Consider the following 17,969-nt stretch of genomic DNA (forward strand, 5'->3'; position numbering starts at 1 on the left):
ATAGTTTTAATACAGTTTATGTATCCAGAAACTAAATAGTTTCAAAATAGTTAAAAGACCCAATAACTGTATAGTTTCCATATAGTTTAACTATCTAGAAACTAGATAGTTTCATTATAGTTTAAGTATCTAGAAACTCGTTGGACGTAGAGTTACATTTCTTGCTAGTTTCAGTATATTTCAACTATACAGTGCCTAAGCAGAAAACCTTTACAAACATAAATGTACACAAACGTGAAATATTTCTACACAAGAAATATTTGTGAGAGAATATTTTTCTTTCTATATAAAAAGTATATTTCTTTTTTTTTCGTTTTAAACACCAAAAAACGATTTTCGGTTCGGTATTAACGTTTAATTTTTTTTTTCTGTTGTGTTCTAGCTAGTTGGCTATATGTACTATATATATGTATTTGCTTGCAATATTTTAGAAATATATATAGATTCAGAGTCACAGAACTCTCCAGGGGATGATGTGGGGATGTGGGTGGAAATGACAGCCAGTTTTGTTCTCCCTCTCTGTTCTCTCCCTCCCTTAACTCGTAAAACCGAATCCACCACCCCCTCCCACTGAAAACTCCCCCCACCCATAGACCAGCCTAGTATATCGACCGACAGTCTAGAGCACGACCCCTGACACACGCGTGCATGTGTTCAACACACACACACATACACACTTATACCATTATCATATCGGCTCTCGGGATATGTGTTCAGGATTTAAAAAGAAATCCCTGCCAACTGAGGAACACAATCTTTATAACGTCATTTTTTTATTGTATATATATATAGGTATATATTTAAGTCATGCGAAAAAAAGGTCGAGATTTGTTCTCTAATTCGAATAAACCTCGTGTCCGAATTTTATTTATTTGTACGAATTTTTGAAGACGTTGAATTTTCATTTGTCCGAATTTAGAAAATGTCCGAATTAACAATCAACAAAAAGATTGTTTGGGAATTTTTAATAAGCCGAATTTTTATTTGTCCGAAATTAGAAAATGACCGAACAAACAATCGACAGAAAGATTTCGGGTGCAATTTTTCTGTCGATTGTTTATTCGGTCATTTTCTAATTTCGGACAAATAAAAATTCGACTTATTAAAAATTCTAAACAATTTTTCTGTTGATTGTTTGTTCGGTCATTTTCAAATTTCGGACAAATAAAAATTCTGTCAATTAATAATTTGTACAAATAAAAGTTCGGTCAAATTAAAATTCGGTGAGTTGGAAGTTTTGTAATTTAAAAAATTCGATTCAGATAAATTCGTTTTTGACAAAATTTATTTTTATATGAATTTTTAATTTATCAAAATTTTTAGCTCTCCGAATTTTTAATTTGCTTGAATTTTTATTTGTACGAATTTTTTTAAGACGCCACATTTTCATTTGTCCGAAATTACAAAATGACCGAACAATCTTTCTGTCGATTGTTTATTGTTCGGTCATATTCTAATTTCGGGCAAATAAAAATTCGGCGTCTTAAAAATTCGGGCAAATTAAAATTCGAAAAATTAGAATTTTTTTTGCGATTAATTTTGTAAAATTTAACGCGTTAGGATAAAAAAAAATGCTTTCTACTTAAACAAAAACATATTTATAAAAAAATATTTAATGGATCTTGAAAATTGATATTCAAATAACACGGGAAAAATGTATGTATATATTATTCTCGATATAAAAATAATGAAGAATGTGAAAAATCAAATATTTCGTGATCGCCCTTATATTACCTTCAGGCATGTGAGTTTGAAAATAATAATCGATGTACATATATATATAGTTTGGATCGGATTTGCAAATTTACGCCAACGGGTATTATTGAAATATTGATTTTCATTTTCAAATTTAATGAAACACTTTTTCAGAATAAAGATATGAGCGCAACAGTATAGTGAAAATTCGAAAAATGGTTTTTTTTCTTTTGTTTGAAAATCAAATATTGAAATTTCTGATACATTTTTGAAAATCCATATATTTTTCCTTGTTTTGTATATATAATCCGCAAAACAATTTTTTTTTCACCATAGGAAAAAAATTGATATATTATAAATTCATGAGAGGTGACATATTGTCCCCTTAATGCAAAATGCATGTGCACAGAAGCGTTTGTATATGTCTGGAATCCGTTAATCAACATACCTTATGTGCGAAGGTATTTAGTAGCTTCTGTCTTACCTTAGAAATATAACCCGAGAGGAGTGTGCAAACGACTTTTCGATTAAGGGCCTAAATCACAAACGCTTTAGTCATTTTCATTCATGTTTTAGCAGTTTTTTTTTAATATATCATTCAACAGTTTTCTACTATTAACTAGTATTTTTCTACCAATAACTTTTTTTTTACTATTAATAGTAATTTTTAGTATCAGTTAGTATTTTTCTATCAATAGTAGTTTTCTACTATTAACTAGTATTTTTCTACTACTAAATAGTATTATTCTATTAATAACTAGTAGTACTGTTAATAATGATTTTGTACTATTAACTAGTAGTTTTTAGTATCAATTAGTAGTTTTCTACTGCCAATAGTGGTTTTTTTTTTACTATAAACTAGTATTTTCTACTACTAACTAGTAGTTTTCTACTCTTGATAGTATTTTTCTACTATTAACTAGAAGTTTTTAGCATCAATTAGTAGTTTTCTTTTATTAACTAGTAGTTTTCTACTATTAACCATATGTTTTTATTATCAGTTAATAGTTTTATACTATTAATACTATTTTTCTACTACAAGTACTAGTTTTCTAAGTATTTTTCTGTCATTAACATAGTACTTCTAGTAAGAGTTAATATTTATCTACTATAAACTAGTATTTTTCTACTACTAAATAGTATTATTCTATTAATAACAAGTAGTACTGTTAATAATGATTTTGTACTATTAACTAGTAGTTTTTAGTATCAATTAGTAGTTTTCTACTACCAATAGTGGTTTTTTTTTACTATAAACTAGTATTCTCTACTACTAACTAGTAGTTTTCTACTCTTCATAGTATTTTTCTACTATTAACTAGAAGTTTTTAGCATCAATTAGTAGTTTTCTTTTATTAGCTAGTAGTTTTCTACTATTAATATAGTAGTTTTTTACTGTAAGTAGTAGTTTTCTCCTATCAATAGTATTTTTCTTTTATTAACTAGTAGTTTTCTACTATTAACCATAAGTTTTTATTATCAGTTAATAGTTTTATACTATTAATACTATTTTTCTACTACAAGTACTAGTTTTCTAAGTATTTTTCTGTCATTAACATAGTAGTTCTAGTAAGAGTTAGTATTTATCTACTATAAACTAGTTTTTTCTACTATTAAATAGTATTTTTCTACTTATAACTAGTAGTTTTCTACTCTTCATAGTATTTTTCTACTATGAATAGTTTTTCTTTTATTAACTAGTAGTTTTCTATTCTTGATATAGTATTTTTCTAATATAAGTAGTTGTAGTAGTAGTAGTTTTCTACTATTAATAGTTTTTTTTTCCACTATAACTAGTATTTTTCTACTAATAACTACTAGTTTTTAGTATCAGTCAGTAGTTTCCTCTCCCGCACAACATTCGCACGTGAAATTGTACTTAAAAATTAATTATAAAACTTCTTCTTTTTTTTGCGTTCTCATCATTAACATAGGGAAAAAAAAAGTTTCTTCTTCCCTTCTTTTTTTTCTCCTCCTCCTCCTCCTATCTCCCTCCGTTTCCTTATCTGCGCATGTCTGGCAATAATTTTCACGTTATCTTATTCCGCATTTCATGTGTGCATTGCATTACCCTTAAACGTAAAATGCAAGAGAGAGAGAGAGAGAGAGAGAGAGAGAGAGAGAGTCTTACATTACGTTTGAAAAAGAAGGGAAGCAAAATGCATATATACCAACCCTTTTCGGTTTAAAACTGAAGTCGCGGTATTAAGTTTCGAAAAGTAACAGAGTAGAATCGTTTAAACAGTAGCTCGTCTTCCATTTCTCTTCTTCTCATTCTTTCGTCGTCGTCGCGTAGTCGATTCTTTTTCTTTTCTCCTCTCTTTCTTTTGTTTTATTTCATGTTCGTTTTTCTCTTCTATATATATATACGTCAGGTTTATAGTATGTGTATATGTGTGTAAACGTGAAAAGGAGTGAAGAAGAAGCTTCCAGTAAATTGAAAGAGAGCAGGGATTCAGAATGGACCCGATCTTAGAATCGGGTTCTTTGGCTTTATATATATGTATTATTGCATTTGCAGACGAGTTTTCCTCTTTATTGCGCATATATTGTATATCTCCGCTTTTCATTAGGATTTCATTAACAGATTTTATTTATTCATAACCGGAAGACAAATATTTTACAAATTTATTACAACAATAAATTTTTAGTAGTTACAACAAAATTTTATTGTAACAATTCTGGATTCTAAAAATAGTATCAGTGAAAAAAAATGGTTTGATTTTATAACAAAACATTTTGATTAAGGACAATTAAATTTTTTTTCCTGCTTCAACAATATTTTGGTTGTTCTAATCAAACTTTAGTTGGTACAACGAAATTTTCACTGGTACAACCAAATTTTAGTTGGTAAAACCACATTTTAATCGGTATATAAGCAAATTTTAGTTGGTAAAGCCATATTTTAATTGGTATTACCAAACTTTAGTTGGTACAGCCACATTTCAAATGGTACAACCAAACTTTAGTTGGTACAGCCAAATTTTAGTTGGTACAACCAAATTTTAGTTGGTACAGCCACATTTCAAATGGTACAACCAAACTTTAGTTGGTACAGCCACATTTCAAATGGTACAACCAAACTTTAGTTGGTATAGCCAAATTTTAGTTGGTACAACCAAATTTTAGTTACTACAACCACATTTTAGTTGGTACAACCAAATTTTAATTGGTACCGTCACATTTTAATTTTTACAGCCAAATTTTAGTTGGTACAACCAAATTTTAGTTGCTACAATCACATTTTAGTTGGTACAACCAAATTTTTGTTAATAAAACCACATTTTAATTGGTATATAAGAAAATTTTAGTTCGTAAAGCCACATTTTAATTGGTATTACAAAACTTTAGTTGGTATATTGCCACATTTTAATTTGTACAGCCAAATTTTAGTTGATACAACCAAATTTTAGTTGGTACAATCACATTTTAATTTGTACAGACAAATTTTAGTTGGTACAACCACATTTTAGTTGGTTCAACCAAATTTTAGTTGGTAAAACCACATTTTAATTGGTTTATAAGCAAATTTTAGTTCGTAAAGCCACATTTTAATTGGTATTACCAAACTTTAGTTGGTATATTGCCACATTTTAATTTGTACAGTTAAATTTTATTCGGTACAACCAAATTTTAGTTGCTACAGCCACATTTTAGTTGGTACAACCAAATTTTAGTTGGTATAGTCACATTTCAAATGGTACAACCAAACTTTAGTTGGTACAACCAAATTTTGGTTAAGACAACAAATAATTTCTTCATTTCCTATCAGAAATTTAAATTCTTTTTTTGTGTAGTATATTTATTCATATCGGTATATATTATAGGAACAGTGTCAGATCAACGCCTCGTTTTTCTCGAAGGTCATTCAATTATCAAAATTACTGTGGAGTAGAACTAGACGTTTTTTTTTTTTAAATATAATTTTTCCTCTCTGCCTTTAAAATTATAATGCAAGAAGGAGAAGAAGAAACAAAAGCAGATCGTTGCGCGCCGTCACTGATTTCACGGTTGGTCGATAACAATTAAACGACTCTCAGGAGAAACGACATTCCTTGATGGCTAAGTCCGTTTATATTATATATATATATATCCCTCAGGATTTAATGGTGATGTTGTCATTCTTTTCTCGAGATTTATCAAATTGACAACTTTTACGACAGAGTGATAATCAACCTCTCTTTCCTTCCAAGTACATTCATTAAATATATCTATATTTCTCATTCCTAGGAAAAATTACATCCAAAGTGCCTCTCATTATTTGAGACAATGTTGTGTATACTACTGGAAAAAAAAATTTATTTGATTCTAATAATCGGTTACTTTACTATTATCAAGTAAATATTTATTTGTATTAAATAATAATCGGTTACTTTTCTACTATCAAATAAATATTTATTTGTATTAAATAATCGGTTACTTTTCTAATATACTATCAAATAAATATTTATCTGTATTAAGTATTCGGTTACTTGACTACTACAAAATAAATATTTATTTATATTAAACAATTAGTTAATTGACTACTATAAAATAAATATTTATTTATATTAAACAATTATTATTTGAACCGCAATTAAATGGTATTTGTTTCAAGTACAGAAATTATTGGTTTAAATATAAATTAGTTAATTCAAATAAATTACTATTTTATATATTTAGTAATAGTTTTTTTTTTTACTGTTTAATTAAAAATAAGTAGAAATTTCCACTAATTTTTTAGTAAAATTACTATTTGATTTAGCAATACTTTTTTTTACTTTATTATTATTATTATTGTCATATTTGTTATTGTTATTTGGAAGTTTGCAAAAAATTCGCTGAAAATGAATGATTTTGTATATACGCTTTTTTTAGTGTAAAAAATCAAAAAATTGTCATATACGCTTTCTCATATTTCGCAGAGTAGGTTAAAATTGTTATTAACGGCATGAATTATTATCGGGTGCAATTAACTGAGACGGTTGTTATAATTGCTGGAATCTAGTGAAACATAAAACTAAATAAGGCGTCAAGTGAATATTTTGCCGAGTACGAAGAATTTTCATTATAAATATATTTATATACTAGTTTCATCGTCGTACACATTAAATTTTTTATTTTAAATTTTCATTGAATATTATTATGCGTGCAATTTGAAACTCATATTTTTTAATATTTTATTTTATATAAAACAATATATATATATATTTTTTAAATCCATGGCAATTTTAATTCTTAAAGAATATTTCCTATGTTCCATATGATACACACTGATAAAAAAAATTAGTTGGTTCAAATAATCGGTTACTTGCGGCTATTATCTGTGTTATATACCTATATATTATATTGTCTCTATTATTACGCTGTATTATATTATAATAATTATTATAAATTATTATTATCTATATAATGAGTATTATTTTGTTTTTGTTATTATTATAGGTATTATTATTAATATAATATTATTTATATATTTTGGTTGTCAAATTTTAGTTGGTACAACAAAATTTTAGTTGCTACAACCACGTTTTAGTTGGTACAACCAAATTTTAGTTGGTAATACCACATTTTAATTGGTATTACCAAACTTTAGTTGGTATATTGCCACATTTTAATTTTTACAGCTAAATTTTAGTTGGTACAACCAAATTTTAGTTGCTACAACCACGTTTTACTTGGTACAACCAAATTTTAGTTGGTAAAACCACATTTTAATTGGTATATAAGCAAATTTTAGTTCGTAAAGCCACATTTTAACCCTGGTAGAAAAAAATCGTGGCGCTAGCTAGCACCGCTAGATTACATAAGCGCCACTATGGAGTCTAGCAGTGCTAGCTAGCCCCATGATTTTTTTCTACCAGGGTTGGTATTACCAAACTTTAGTTGGTATATTGTCACATTTAATTTTTGTACAGATAAATTTTAGTTGGTACAACCAAATTTTAGTTGGTAAAACCACATTTTAATTGGTACAACCAAACTTTAGTTAGTACAACCAAATTTTGGTCAAGATAACAAAATTTTTAATTAATACAATATATTATTTTATTGGATTTTTATTCGAAATTATCAATTATATATTTATTTGAATTGAATAATTTTTATTTGGACCCAATAAATTTTTGTTTACATCAAATAAACTACACAGAAAATTAAAAGGCATTAAAATAAGCTGTGCAACGCTTATTATTTTAATCCATTTTGGTATTAAAATAAGCAAAATTAGATTAAAATAATAAGCATATTGCAGCTTATTTTTTATGCCTTTTAATTTTTTGTGTATTCGAATCAATAATTTCTCCATATTTAATATAAATAACTTTTAATTAATTAAAATAATAATTATTTTTCTATTAAAATTGGCGCGGTATTGGCACCAGTACCAGAGTAAAGTGAATTTTACTATACTTTTTAGTAAAGTGAACTCTGTCAATTTCTGGTACCATTGATACAGATAAATTTTTATTTTCTTTATTATTTGTATACCGCAAAGAATACAGATTTGATAATAGTCAACTAACAGATTATATTTGAATCAAATAAATTTTTTTTTAGTTTTCAATAAAAAATAGTCTTCTCCTTTTATGGTACATACTGAAATTAAATAACGGTATAGATATTTTTTTTACCCACACAGTTAGATATATAAATTTTCACAATCTTGTTTTGTCAAAAGAACCTAAATAACAATAAATAAAATAAAAAAAAAAAAAATGAACTTGCGGGATCTTTGGTCGCGAGAGTTGGTTAGCCGCACATGCGACTAATATATATAGTGTAGAGAAAAATAAGTTTTATCATGACTGTAATCCTATCTCGTGTATAAGCTCCAAAGTACGCATGCTTATCTATAGCACATTCCGAAAGTGTATATATATATATTTTTTTACTATATACACTCACGATGCGAGTAAAAAGAGGAAAAAAAATAATACTAGAATATATATATATAGAGACACCTAAAGCGCAGTAAGTCCAAGATCAAGCCCGTTTTCCGGCCGCACCCTTATATATACTTGAAATTTACTACGCCATTCACGTTTGCGTCTACATAAATCGTTTGCGTCCGACGCTCTCTCATCTATACGCAAAATTCATATAGATATATATATAGGGTGATTTTTGTTTCAGGCCTTGAAATTTTTTTCTTTAATTATTTTTGTTTAACAGAGATTAAAAAAAAATTTTTTAGGGGGTTCGGATTATAAAAATCATCCTGTAGTAAATTTAATAATTTTAATTGAAATCACCCCGTAGTAATTATGAGTAAATTTTCAAAAAAAATTAAATTCAGTTATTCGTGTATTTATAATATGCGCCATGTTATGTCAGACTTTGTTGCCAAAAGGAAGTATGTAAATTCAATAAATTGCCGCGAGGAAGGAGGAAAAAAAAAAAATTCTATCCTCTCGTGGTGTCAACGCCCCTATATTTTATAATCATCGATAAAATATATCGTAAAATTGCGTGAAAATCATTTCAAAAAAAAATATCAAATTTTTTAGAGAAATTTTTGTAAATTTTAATCTATTTTTATTAATTATTTGCGAATTTACTAATTCAGGAGTAAATTTTACTATTTTTGGAGGAAATTTTACTATTTCTGGAGTAAAAATTGACAGAAACTGCGGACAGTTCCAGTTTTACTTTTAAAGTACAGTAAAAGTTACTTTATTCGTTTTTCCATTTTTTTCCGTGTCTTTTTCTTTAGAGTATAACAAAATTTGTTTGATTCAAATATTCGATTACTTGGCTACTATCAAATAAATATTTATTTTGTTCAAGTAAATATTTGATATTAGCCAAGTAATCGAATATTTGAATCAAATAAATTTTTTTATACTCTAATAAAGAAAAGTACACGCAAAAACGAATAAAGTAATTTTTACTATAGTTTAAAAGTAAAACAGGAACTGCCTCCGCAGTTTCTGGCAATTTTTACTCTAGAAATAGTAAAATTTACTCTTGAAATAGTAAAATTTATTTGTGTCAATGTTTACTCCTGAAATAGTAAAATTTACTCTTGAAATAGTAAAAATTATTTCTGTCAATTTTTACTCCTGAAATAGTAAAATTTACTATGTTTGGAATATTTTTTTTTTACTAATTAAGGAGTAAATTTTACTATTTCCGGAATAAAAATTGCCAGAAATTGCGTAAAGTTCTGGTTTTACTTTTAAAGTATAGTAAAAGTTACTTTATTCATTTTTCCATTTTTCTCCGATGAAAAATTTAACGAAAATAAAATAATTTTATTACTATACTGAGAAAATAAATTCTAAAATTTCCAAAGGCAATTTTTGCTCCGGAAATGGAATAAAAATTACTACCTAAAATAGTAAAGTTTACTCCTGAAATAGTAAAAATAAAATACTATTTCAGGAGTAATTTTTTTTTTCTATTTCTGGAGATGTTTCGTAAAATTTAAATTTTACTTTGTAAGTATATGTATAGGAAAAATTACTTTAAATTTCCCATAAAAAATTAGGTTACAATATAATTTGAAAAATAAAATAATAATAATTTTTTTCTATACAAAAGTTATTGATTGATAATCGATTGATAATAATCTGTTAATATACAGAACACGAGACAATTTGTAAAAACACCTGTTCGACGTTTTCCAAAGTTAATCCCTATGGTCCCCTGATCGTCAGGTAGTCACGTTTCATAGGCCCCTATATAGTTCTTTATTATACCAACCTGAAAACCTGTTACCCCTTCCCCTTTTTTTCGTATACATATAAATATAAAGTTCTCGATTTATTTAAAAAAATTTTTTTTTTCTTTTTTAAGGAAATTTTGGTAAATTTTTTCTTTTAAGAAAAATTGGTTAATATTTTTTTGTGAAAAAATTATTTCAAGGGTTAGGGTTTGGAAAAAAAATGTTAGCGTATCCTTCTTTTATAGTATATATATATAGGAATTTCTGACAGATTATATAAAAACTCGTCACACAACAAAATCAGGATAATGACGTCGTCATCAGAGAAAGATTATGTCCGCACACACGAGAGAGATTTGCAGTTTCGTATATTTATACTCTCTTCCTCTATTTTTTTTTATTCCAGTAACGTTAAACACGAGGCTTAAAATTTTTTTATAATACTTTCTCTGGAGAATTAGTAACAATTTTAATTATTTTGAATTAGTGACTTATTTTTTGTTTTTGAATTAGTTAAATTTTAGTAATTAGTAAAAATAAAATTTTTAATATCAAATTAGTAAAATTTAACTAAATAGTAAAAAAAAATTTACTATCAAATTAGTATTTAACTAAATAGTAAAAAAAAATTATTAATAGTAAAATTTAATTAAATAGTAACATTTTTTTACTATCGAATTAGTATTTAACTAAATAGTAACAAAAAATTACTAATAGTAAAATTTAACTAAATATGTAGTAACAAAAAATTACTTATAGTAAAATTTAACTAAATAGTAACAAAAAATTATTAATAGTAAAATTTACTATCAAATTAGTATTTAACTAAATAGTAAAAAAAAATTATTAATAGTAAAATTTAACTAAATATTAAAAAAAAATTTACTATCAAATTAGTATTTAACTAAATAGTAAAAAAAAGTACTAATAGTAAAATTTAACTAAATAGTAACATTTTTTTACCATCAAATTAGTATTTAACTAACTAGTAAAAAAAAATTACTAATAGTAAAATTTAACTAAATAGTAACAAAAAATTAGTAATAGTAAAGTTTAACTAAATAGTAACAAAAAATTAGTAATATTAAAATTTACTATCAAATTAGTATTTAACTATAAATAGTAAAAAAAATTACTAATAGTAGAATTTAACTAAATAGTAACAAAAAATTAGTAATAGTAAAATTTAACTAAATACATAGTAAAAAAAATTTACTTTCAAATTAGTATTTAACTAAATAGTAAAAAAATTATTAATAGTAAAATTTAACTAAATAGTAACAAAAAATTAGTAATAGTAAAATTTAACTAAATAGTAAAAAAAAATTTACTATCGTATTAGTAAAATTTAAATAAATAGTAAATTTCTTTTACTATCGAATTAGTAAAATTAAATTAAATAGTAAATTTTTTTGTACTATCAATTAATAAAATTTAAGCGAAAAGTTAGTCATTAATTCAAATTAGTTAAAATTTTAACTAATTCAAATTTAGAGAGTAAACATATAATAAATAAAAAAAAATTATACAAAACGTCCTTTAAAGGTGCTTTCATAAATAAAACATATATGTAAAAATTGACGTCATATGAAGTGTTCTCGCACCATTCACAGGGTTTTCAGTTCATTTATTTTCGCGAGTTTAGTTTTTTTTTTTTTTTTTTTTTTTTTTAAAGCAAAAATTAAAATGAGTCTGCAGCTGCATATGTATAAACATCACGCGTTTCACGAATTAAGCTCGGGTGCATGACTTGAACACATATATATGTAAAAAATAAAAAATTCATATTTAAGGAAATGAGCCTTATGGAAAATAATATAATATATGCATATAGCAGTGAAGAAAGAAAGAAAAAAAAATTATTTCTTTTTTTTTTATACAATTTGACGCTAATATATAGGTTGTATATATATATAGAGAGAGAGAGGTGGTCGCGGAAACGCGTAATCACTATGTTTATTAATGTCGATTATACAGCGCGCATATATACCTACTTATGATTAGATTCACTGAAAGCAGTTAACGAGGCGCGATTGAAAAATATTGTTAAATTAAATCGAAACACCTCTCACTCTCTTTTTTTTCTCTCGAAAACTTTTTACTTAATTATTCGTGTTCTATTGAAGAGGAAAATTTGAATAAAAAAATTTTAAAAAAGTTTGCTAAATAATTTTTTTTCCATGTATTTGAATATAATATATACATAATAATCCTATTCTCATTTTCCGCTCGGCATTTATTTTTTTCTTCTCTCTTATGCTAATAAGATGACGGTATTCTTATTTCAATTCTTATTCTTATTCAGGTTTTGGAAAATAGTTCTTTCACTGAAAAAAAAGTTCTGGTTAAAGTTACTAGATGCGTTTGGTTAAAAAATTTCTAGTTATTTTAACAAGAAAATATAGTTAAAAAGACTAAACAGTTCTAGTTAAATAAGTATGGTTAAATTATTCTGGTTAAAATAATTCTGGTTAAAAACGCGCGTTCGCGGACACTGCATAGCGTCTGTTGTTCTTTTTCGAATAGTTTATCGTGCGGATCGCAAGAATGGATGAAAAAGTTAACCAAGCTCTGGAAAATTGGAGTTTGGGAGAATTAAAAGATCTGTTTAAAGGTTGGTTAATTAATTTTATAATATAAGTGAAAAAATTGTTGACGAACGGCAAACCCGTTCGTGTGGAAAATAGTTTGAAGGTTATGTTGAAAACGTGCTTGACACGTTTTATCAGAATTTTAGTTCTGAATAATCATATTTAAATAAACATTATTAAGAGAATTGCAGTGTAAAGGTGTTATTGTTTGATTGCATTTATATGTACATAATACAAATTTTTTTAATTCATATTTTATAATATTTTATAATATAATATAATAATAATAAATTTAATTAATTCTCTGATTAACTAGAATTTCTGGTAAGATCAACCAGAAATTTTTTTACCAAAAATTTTTAACTAGAAAAATTCTAGTAAGATTAACTTGAAATTCTAGTAAGATTAACTTGAAATTCTGGTAAAATTAACCAGAATTTTTTAACCAAATTTTCTAGTACTTTTAACCAGAAAAAGTAGTAAGGGTATATATAACTTTTTATTCTGGTTAGATTAACCAGAATTCTGGTTATTTTAACCAGACTTTTTTTTCAGTGATTCTTTCAAAAATGGATATTTAAAATTTTTATGTAATTTAAGTTTTATACTCTTTAAATTTAAATTAGTAAAATATTTAACTAATTTGAACTAGTGACTAACTTTTTGCTTTTAAATTAGTTAATTATTTTACTAATTCGGTAGCAAAAAGAATTTTTTTTACTATTAGTTATATGTAATTAAATTTTACTAATTTGAAGCAAAAAATAGGTTACTGATTCAAACTCGCAAATTAGTTAAAATTTTTACTAATTCAAATTGAGAGAGTAAGTACTCAAGGTTTTTAGGAAATTAGAATTAGTAAAAATTTTAAATAATTTGAATTAGTGTCTTACTTTTTGCCCTTGAATTAGTAAAATTTAACTAATTAATGGTAAAAAAAATTTCTGTACTAATTATTGTAGTTAAATTTAACTATAATTATTAGTACAGGAAATTTTTTTTACTATTAATTAGTTAAATTTAACTATAATTATTAGTTACAGAAATTTTTTTTTATTATTAATTAGTTAAATTTTACTAATTCAAAAGGAGACACTAATTTAAATTAGTTAAAATTTTTTACTAATTCAGATTTAGAGAGTACTAAAATTTAGTTTAATTTAATTAGTAAAATTTTAGTAAAGAAATAACTAAAAATTAACACAAATATTCACAAATTTTTACTAAAATATTATATTTGATTAAACTACTAATTTTTACTATATTTAAATTTAATTACTAAAGGTCTAGTAAAAAAAATAACTAAAAATTAGTAAAAACATTAATTTTTTAGTAAAATATTAATAATCGATTTAGTTTTTTTTTACTAATTAGTAGAAATGTTTACTATTTTAAACTGGTTTAAATTTTTCTCTTAGTTTTTAGTAAAATATTACTATTTAATTTAGTAAAATATTACTATTTAATTTAGTAATATTACTATTTAATTTAGTACCTAATAGTACTATTGAATTTAGTAATATTACTATTTAATTTAGTACCTAATAGTACTATTGAATTTAGTAATATTTACTATTTAATTTAGTAAAATATTACTATATAATTTAGTACCTAATAGTACTATTGAATTTAGTAATATTTACTATTTAATTTAGTAATTTTACTATTTAATTTAGTAATATTACTGTTGAATTTAGTAATATTTACTATTTAATTTAGTAATTTTATTATTTAATTTAGTAAAATATTACTATTTAATTTAGTACCTAATAGTACTATTGAATTTAGTAATATTTACTATTTAATTTAGTAATATTACTATTGAAATTAGTAATATTTACTATTTAATTTAGTAATATTTTTGTTTTCTAAAGTTTTACTAAAAAATAACCAAATATGATTTGAAATTTTTTACTAATTTGAATATTAGTGAACTAATTCTCATAAATTAAATTACAGTTTCCTCTTTTCAAAAATTTTTCCAAAGAACTTTTTTTTCCAAAACAAAAAAATTGCAACAATTAGTAAAAAAAACTCATATCCCTTGCATAATAAAAAAAAAATTGCATTAAAACTGAATTTCAATTTATCGTCTCTCTCTCTCTTCCTTTATTTATATACTTTTTCCTATACACAAAAGAATTTTAAAAAGAATATATATACATACAAGGTAATAGAAGGGAGAGACACATAAAATGGAATGAAAAATGAAAAAAAAAAAAAGAGAATTTCGAATAAGAAGAAAGAGGATGAGATTATATTATATATATACAATATAAGTGAGAAAAAGAGAGGAAGATAAAAGAGGTCCTCTTTCGATGAGTCGAAACGCGCGAGTTTCCGTTCATTGTATGTAAGGGAATAGAGGAGGGATGAGTGCCGAGCTGGTTGAGAGAATGTGAGGGCCACCAGAAAAGAAGAGATGAAAAGAGAGAGAGAGAAGGGGGTAGGCAACAGGTCGACGAGCATAATGTAGTTTCTAAGATATATACACACACATAGACATCTCGTGCCGTTCTTTTACACTCACACACACTTTTTAGATTATAATATATATATATATATATTTCTGCTGGCGCTACGTCCTCTTATAACATAATTCGCGAAATCATCTTTTTTTTACCCCGTTTCATTTATTTTATAGGCAAAATTTTACGCATTTATATTTTTAACATTATTTTATTGATACCTATATTATATTATTATAACAATAATAATAATAATAATATTAGTTACAATAATGAATATTATTATTAATTAATGAAAAAAATGTGTAATGATTTTTGAATTTTTGATTACAGCCTCGGGGGGGTGTGGTCCAATGTTGGTCCCTCCCGTGGCCCAAGGTGGGACAGGCAGTCGTCCCGTGGGGGACACAGGGGTTTCAAGGGGACAGCAGTCATCGGCAGGAACCACGGCTTTATGGCCCCTTGCACCTGCGCAGTCTAATCAACCACCTAGCCAACAATCACATGCTACACCACCACTTGCTGCCACCCCTGCACCGGCTCATAATCAAGGTAATTTTTTTTTTTTTTTTTTCTATATTTTATAATCAATTACATATATGCTAAAATAGTAATTAAATTTATTTATAAAACAAAATTTGTACGAAAACATAAAAAATTTTGATTGAATTAAGCAAATTCTGATTGAATCAACAAAAATTTTTATTGGAGCAAATAAATTTTGATTGAATAAACTAAATTTTAGTTGAAGCAAATAAATTCTGAATGAATTAACCAAATTTTGGTTGAAGTAACTATATTTTAATTGAGGCAAATAAATTCTGATTAAAATAACCAAATTTTGGTTGAACTAACTAAATTTTTATTGAAGCAAATAAATTCTAATTGAATCCAACAAAATTTGATTGAAGCAACTAAATTCTGTTTGAATTAACCAAATTTTCTGTTGAAGCGAATAAATTTTGATTGAATTAACCAAATTTTGGTTGAACTAACTGAATTTTTGAATCAACCAAATTTTGGATGAATCAACTAAATTCTGATTGAATTAACCAAATTTTCTGTTGAAGCAAATAAATTTTAATTGAGACAAATAAATTCTGATTAAAATAACCAAATTTTGGTTGAACTAACTAAATTTTTATTGAGGCAAATAAATTCTGATTGAATCAACCTTTTGGTTGAAACAACTAAATTCTGATTGAATTAACCAAATTTTCTGTTGAAGCGAATAAATTTTGATTGAATTAACCAAATTTTGGTTGAACTAACTGAATTTTTGAATCAATCAAATTTTGGTTAAAGCAACTAAATTCCGATTGAATTAACCAAATTTTCTGTTGAAGCGAATAAATTCTGATTGAATTAACCAAATTTTGGTTGAAGCAAATAAATTCTGATTGAATCAACTAAATTTTGATTAAATAAACCAAATTTTAGTTGAAGCAAATAAATTCTAATTGAATCAACTAAATTTTGAATCAACTAAATTTTGATTGAACTAAATTTTGATTAAATAAATCAAATTTTAGTTGATGCAAATAAATCTTGATTAAAATAACCAAATTTTGGTTGAACTAACTAAATTTTAATTGAGGGAAATAAATTCTAATTGTATCGACCAAATTTTAGTTGAAGCAAATAAATTTTTAATTGAATGAACCAAATTTTCTGTTGAAGCGAATAAATTCTGATTGAATTAACCAAATTTTGGTTGAACTAACTGAATTTTTGAATCAACCAAATTTTGGTTGAAGCAACTAAATTCTGATTGAATCAACCGAATTTTTATTAAAGCAAATAAATTTTGATTGAATAAACCAAATTTTAGTTGAAGCAAATAAATTCTAATTGAATCAACTAAATTTTGATTGAACTAAATTTTGATTAAATAAACCAAATTTTAGTTGATGCAAATAAATCTTGATTAAAATAACCAAATTTTGATTGAACTAACTAAATTTTAATTGAGGGAAATAAATTCTGATTGTATCGACCAAATTTTAGTTGAAGCAAATAAATTTTAATTGAATGAACCAAATTTTCTGTTGAAGCATTGAATTAACCAAATTTTGGTTGAACTAACTAAATTCTGATTGAGTTAACCAAATTTTGGTTAAACTAAATTTTGATTGAGGGAAATAATAATTCTCATTGAATCGACAAAAGTTTAGTTGAAGCAAATAAATTTTGTTTGAATGAACCAAATTAGTTAAAGCCGAGGTTGAAGCAACCAAATTCTGATTGAATCAACCAATTAAACACGTATTGCTATTTTTAATTAACCAAAATTTTGGTTTGCATTAACCAAAAATTTTATTTGGCTTAATCAATTTCTTGTTCTTTAATCGAAAAATTAATTTAAAATAAATCAAAATTTTTGTTTAGATCAATTACATATTTATTTGAATCAAACAAATTTTGTTGTGTAATTATAACAAAAAAAAAAAAAAATGTCTTCATATTAAAAAATACAGTATATTTAATTCAAAGAAAATTTTTTGCCTTCACGAGTTGAAAATCTAGAAAGTATAATTATTTTCCGCATTAGTACCTAATGTAATATTT

General features: G+C 25.2%; 1 protein-coding gene across 5 annotated transcripts in view; it reads left to right on the plus strand.

The window, feature by feature from the left end:
• The window catches only part of LOC127282478 (uncharacterized), a 107,327-nt gene that overhangs the window by 38,787 nt on the left and 50,571 nt on the right, over positions 1-17,969 (plus strand). For all 5 annotated transcript variants that reach the window (XM_051306737.1, XM_051306742.1, XM_051306738.1 and 2 more), the window contains exon 2: positions 15,735-15,953. In XM_051306737.1, the coding sequence (XP_051162694.1) occupies positions 15,755-15,953 (199 nt within the window). In that variant the 5' untranslated portion in view covers positions 15,735-15,754. The remainder of the gene's footprint in view (positions 1-15,734; positions 15,954-17,969) is intronic.

This window comes from Leptopilina boulardi, unplaced genomic scaffold (genome assembly GCF_019393585.1).
Source record: "Leptopilina boulardi isolate dan_hultmark-lab unplaced genomic scaffold, ZJU_Lbou_2.1 LbouV2_30, whole genome shotgun sequence".
Classification (NCBI taxonomy): Eukaryota; Metazoa; Arthropoda; class Insecta; order Hymenoptera; family Figitidae; genus Leptopilina; species Leptopilina boulardi.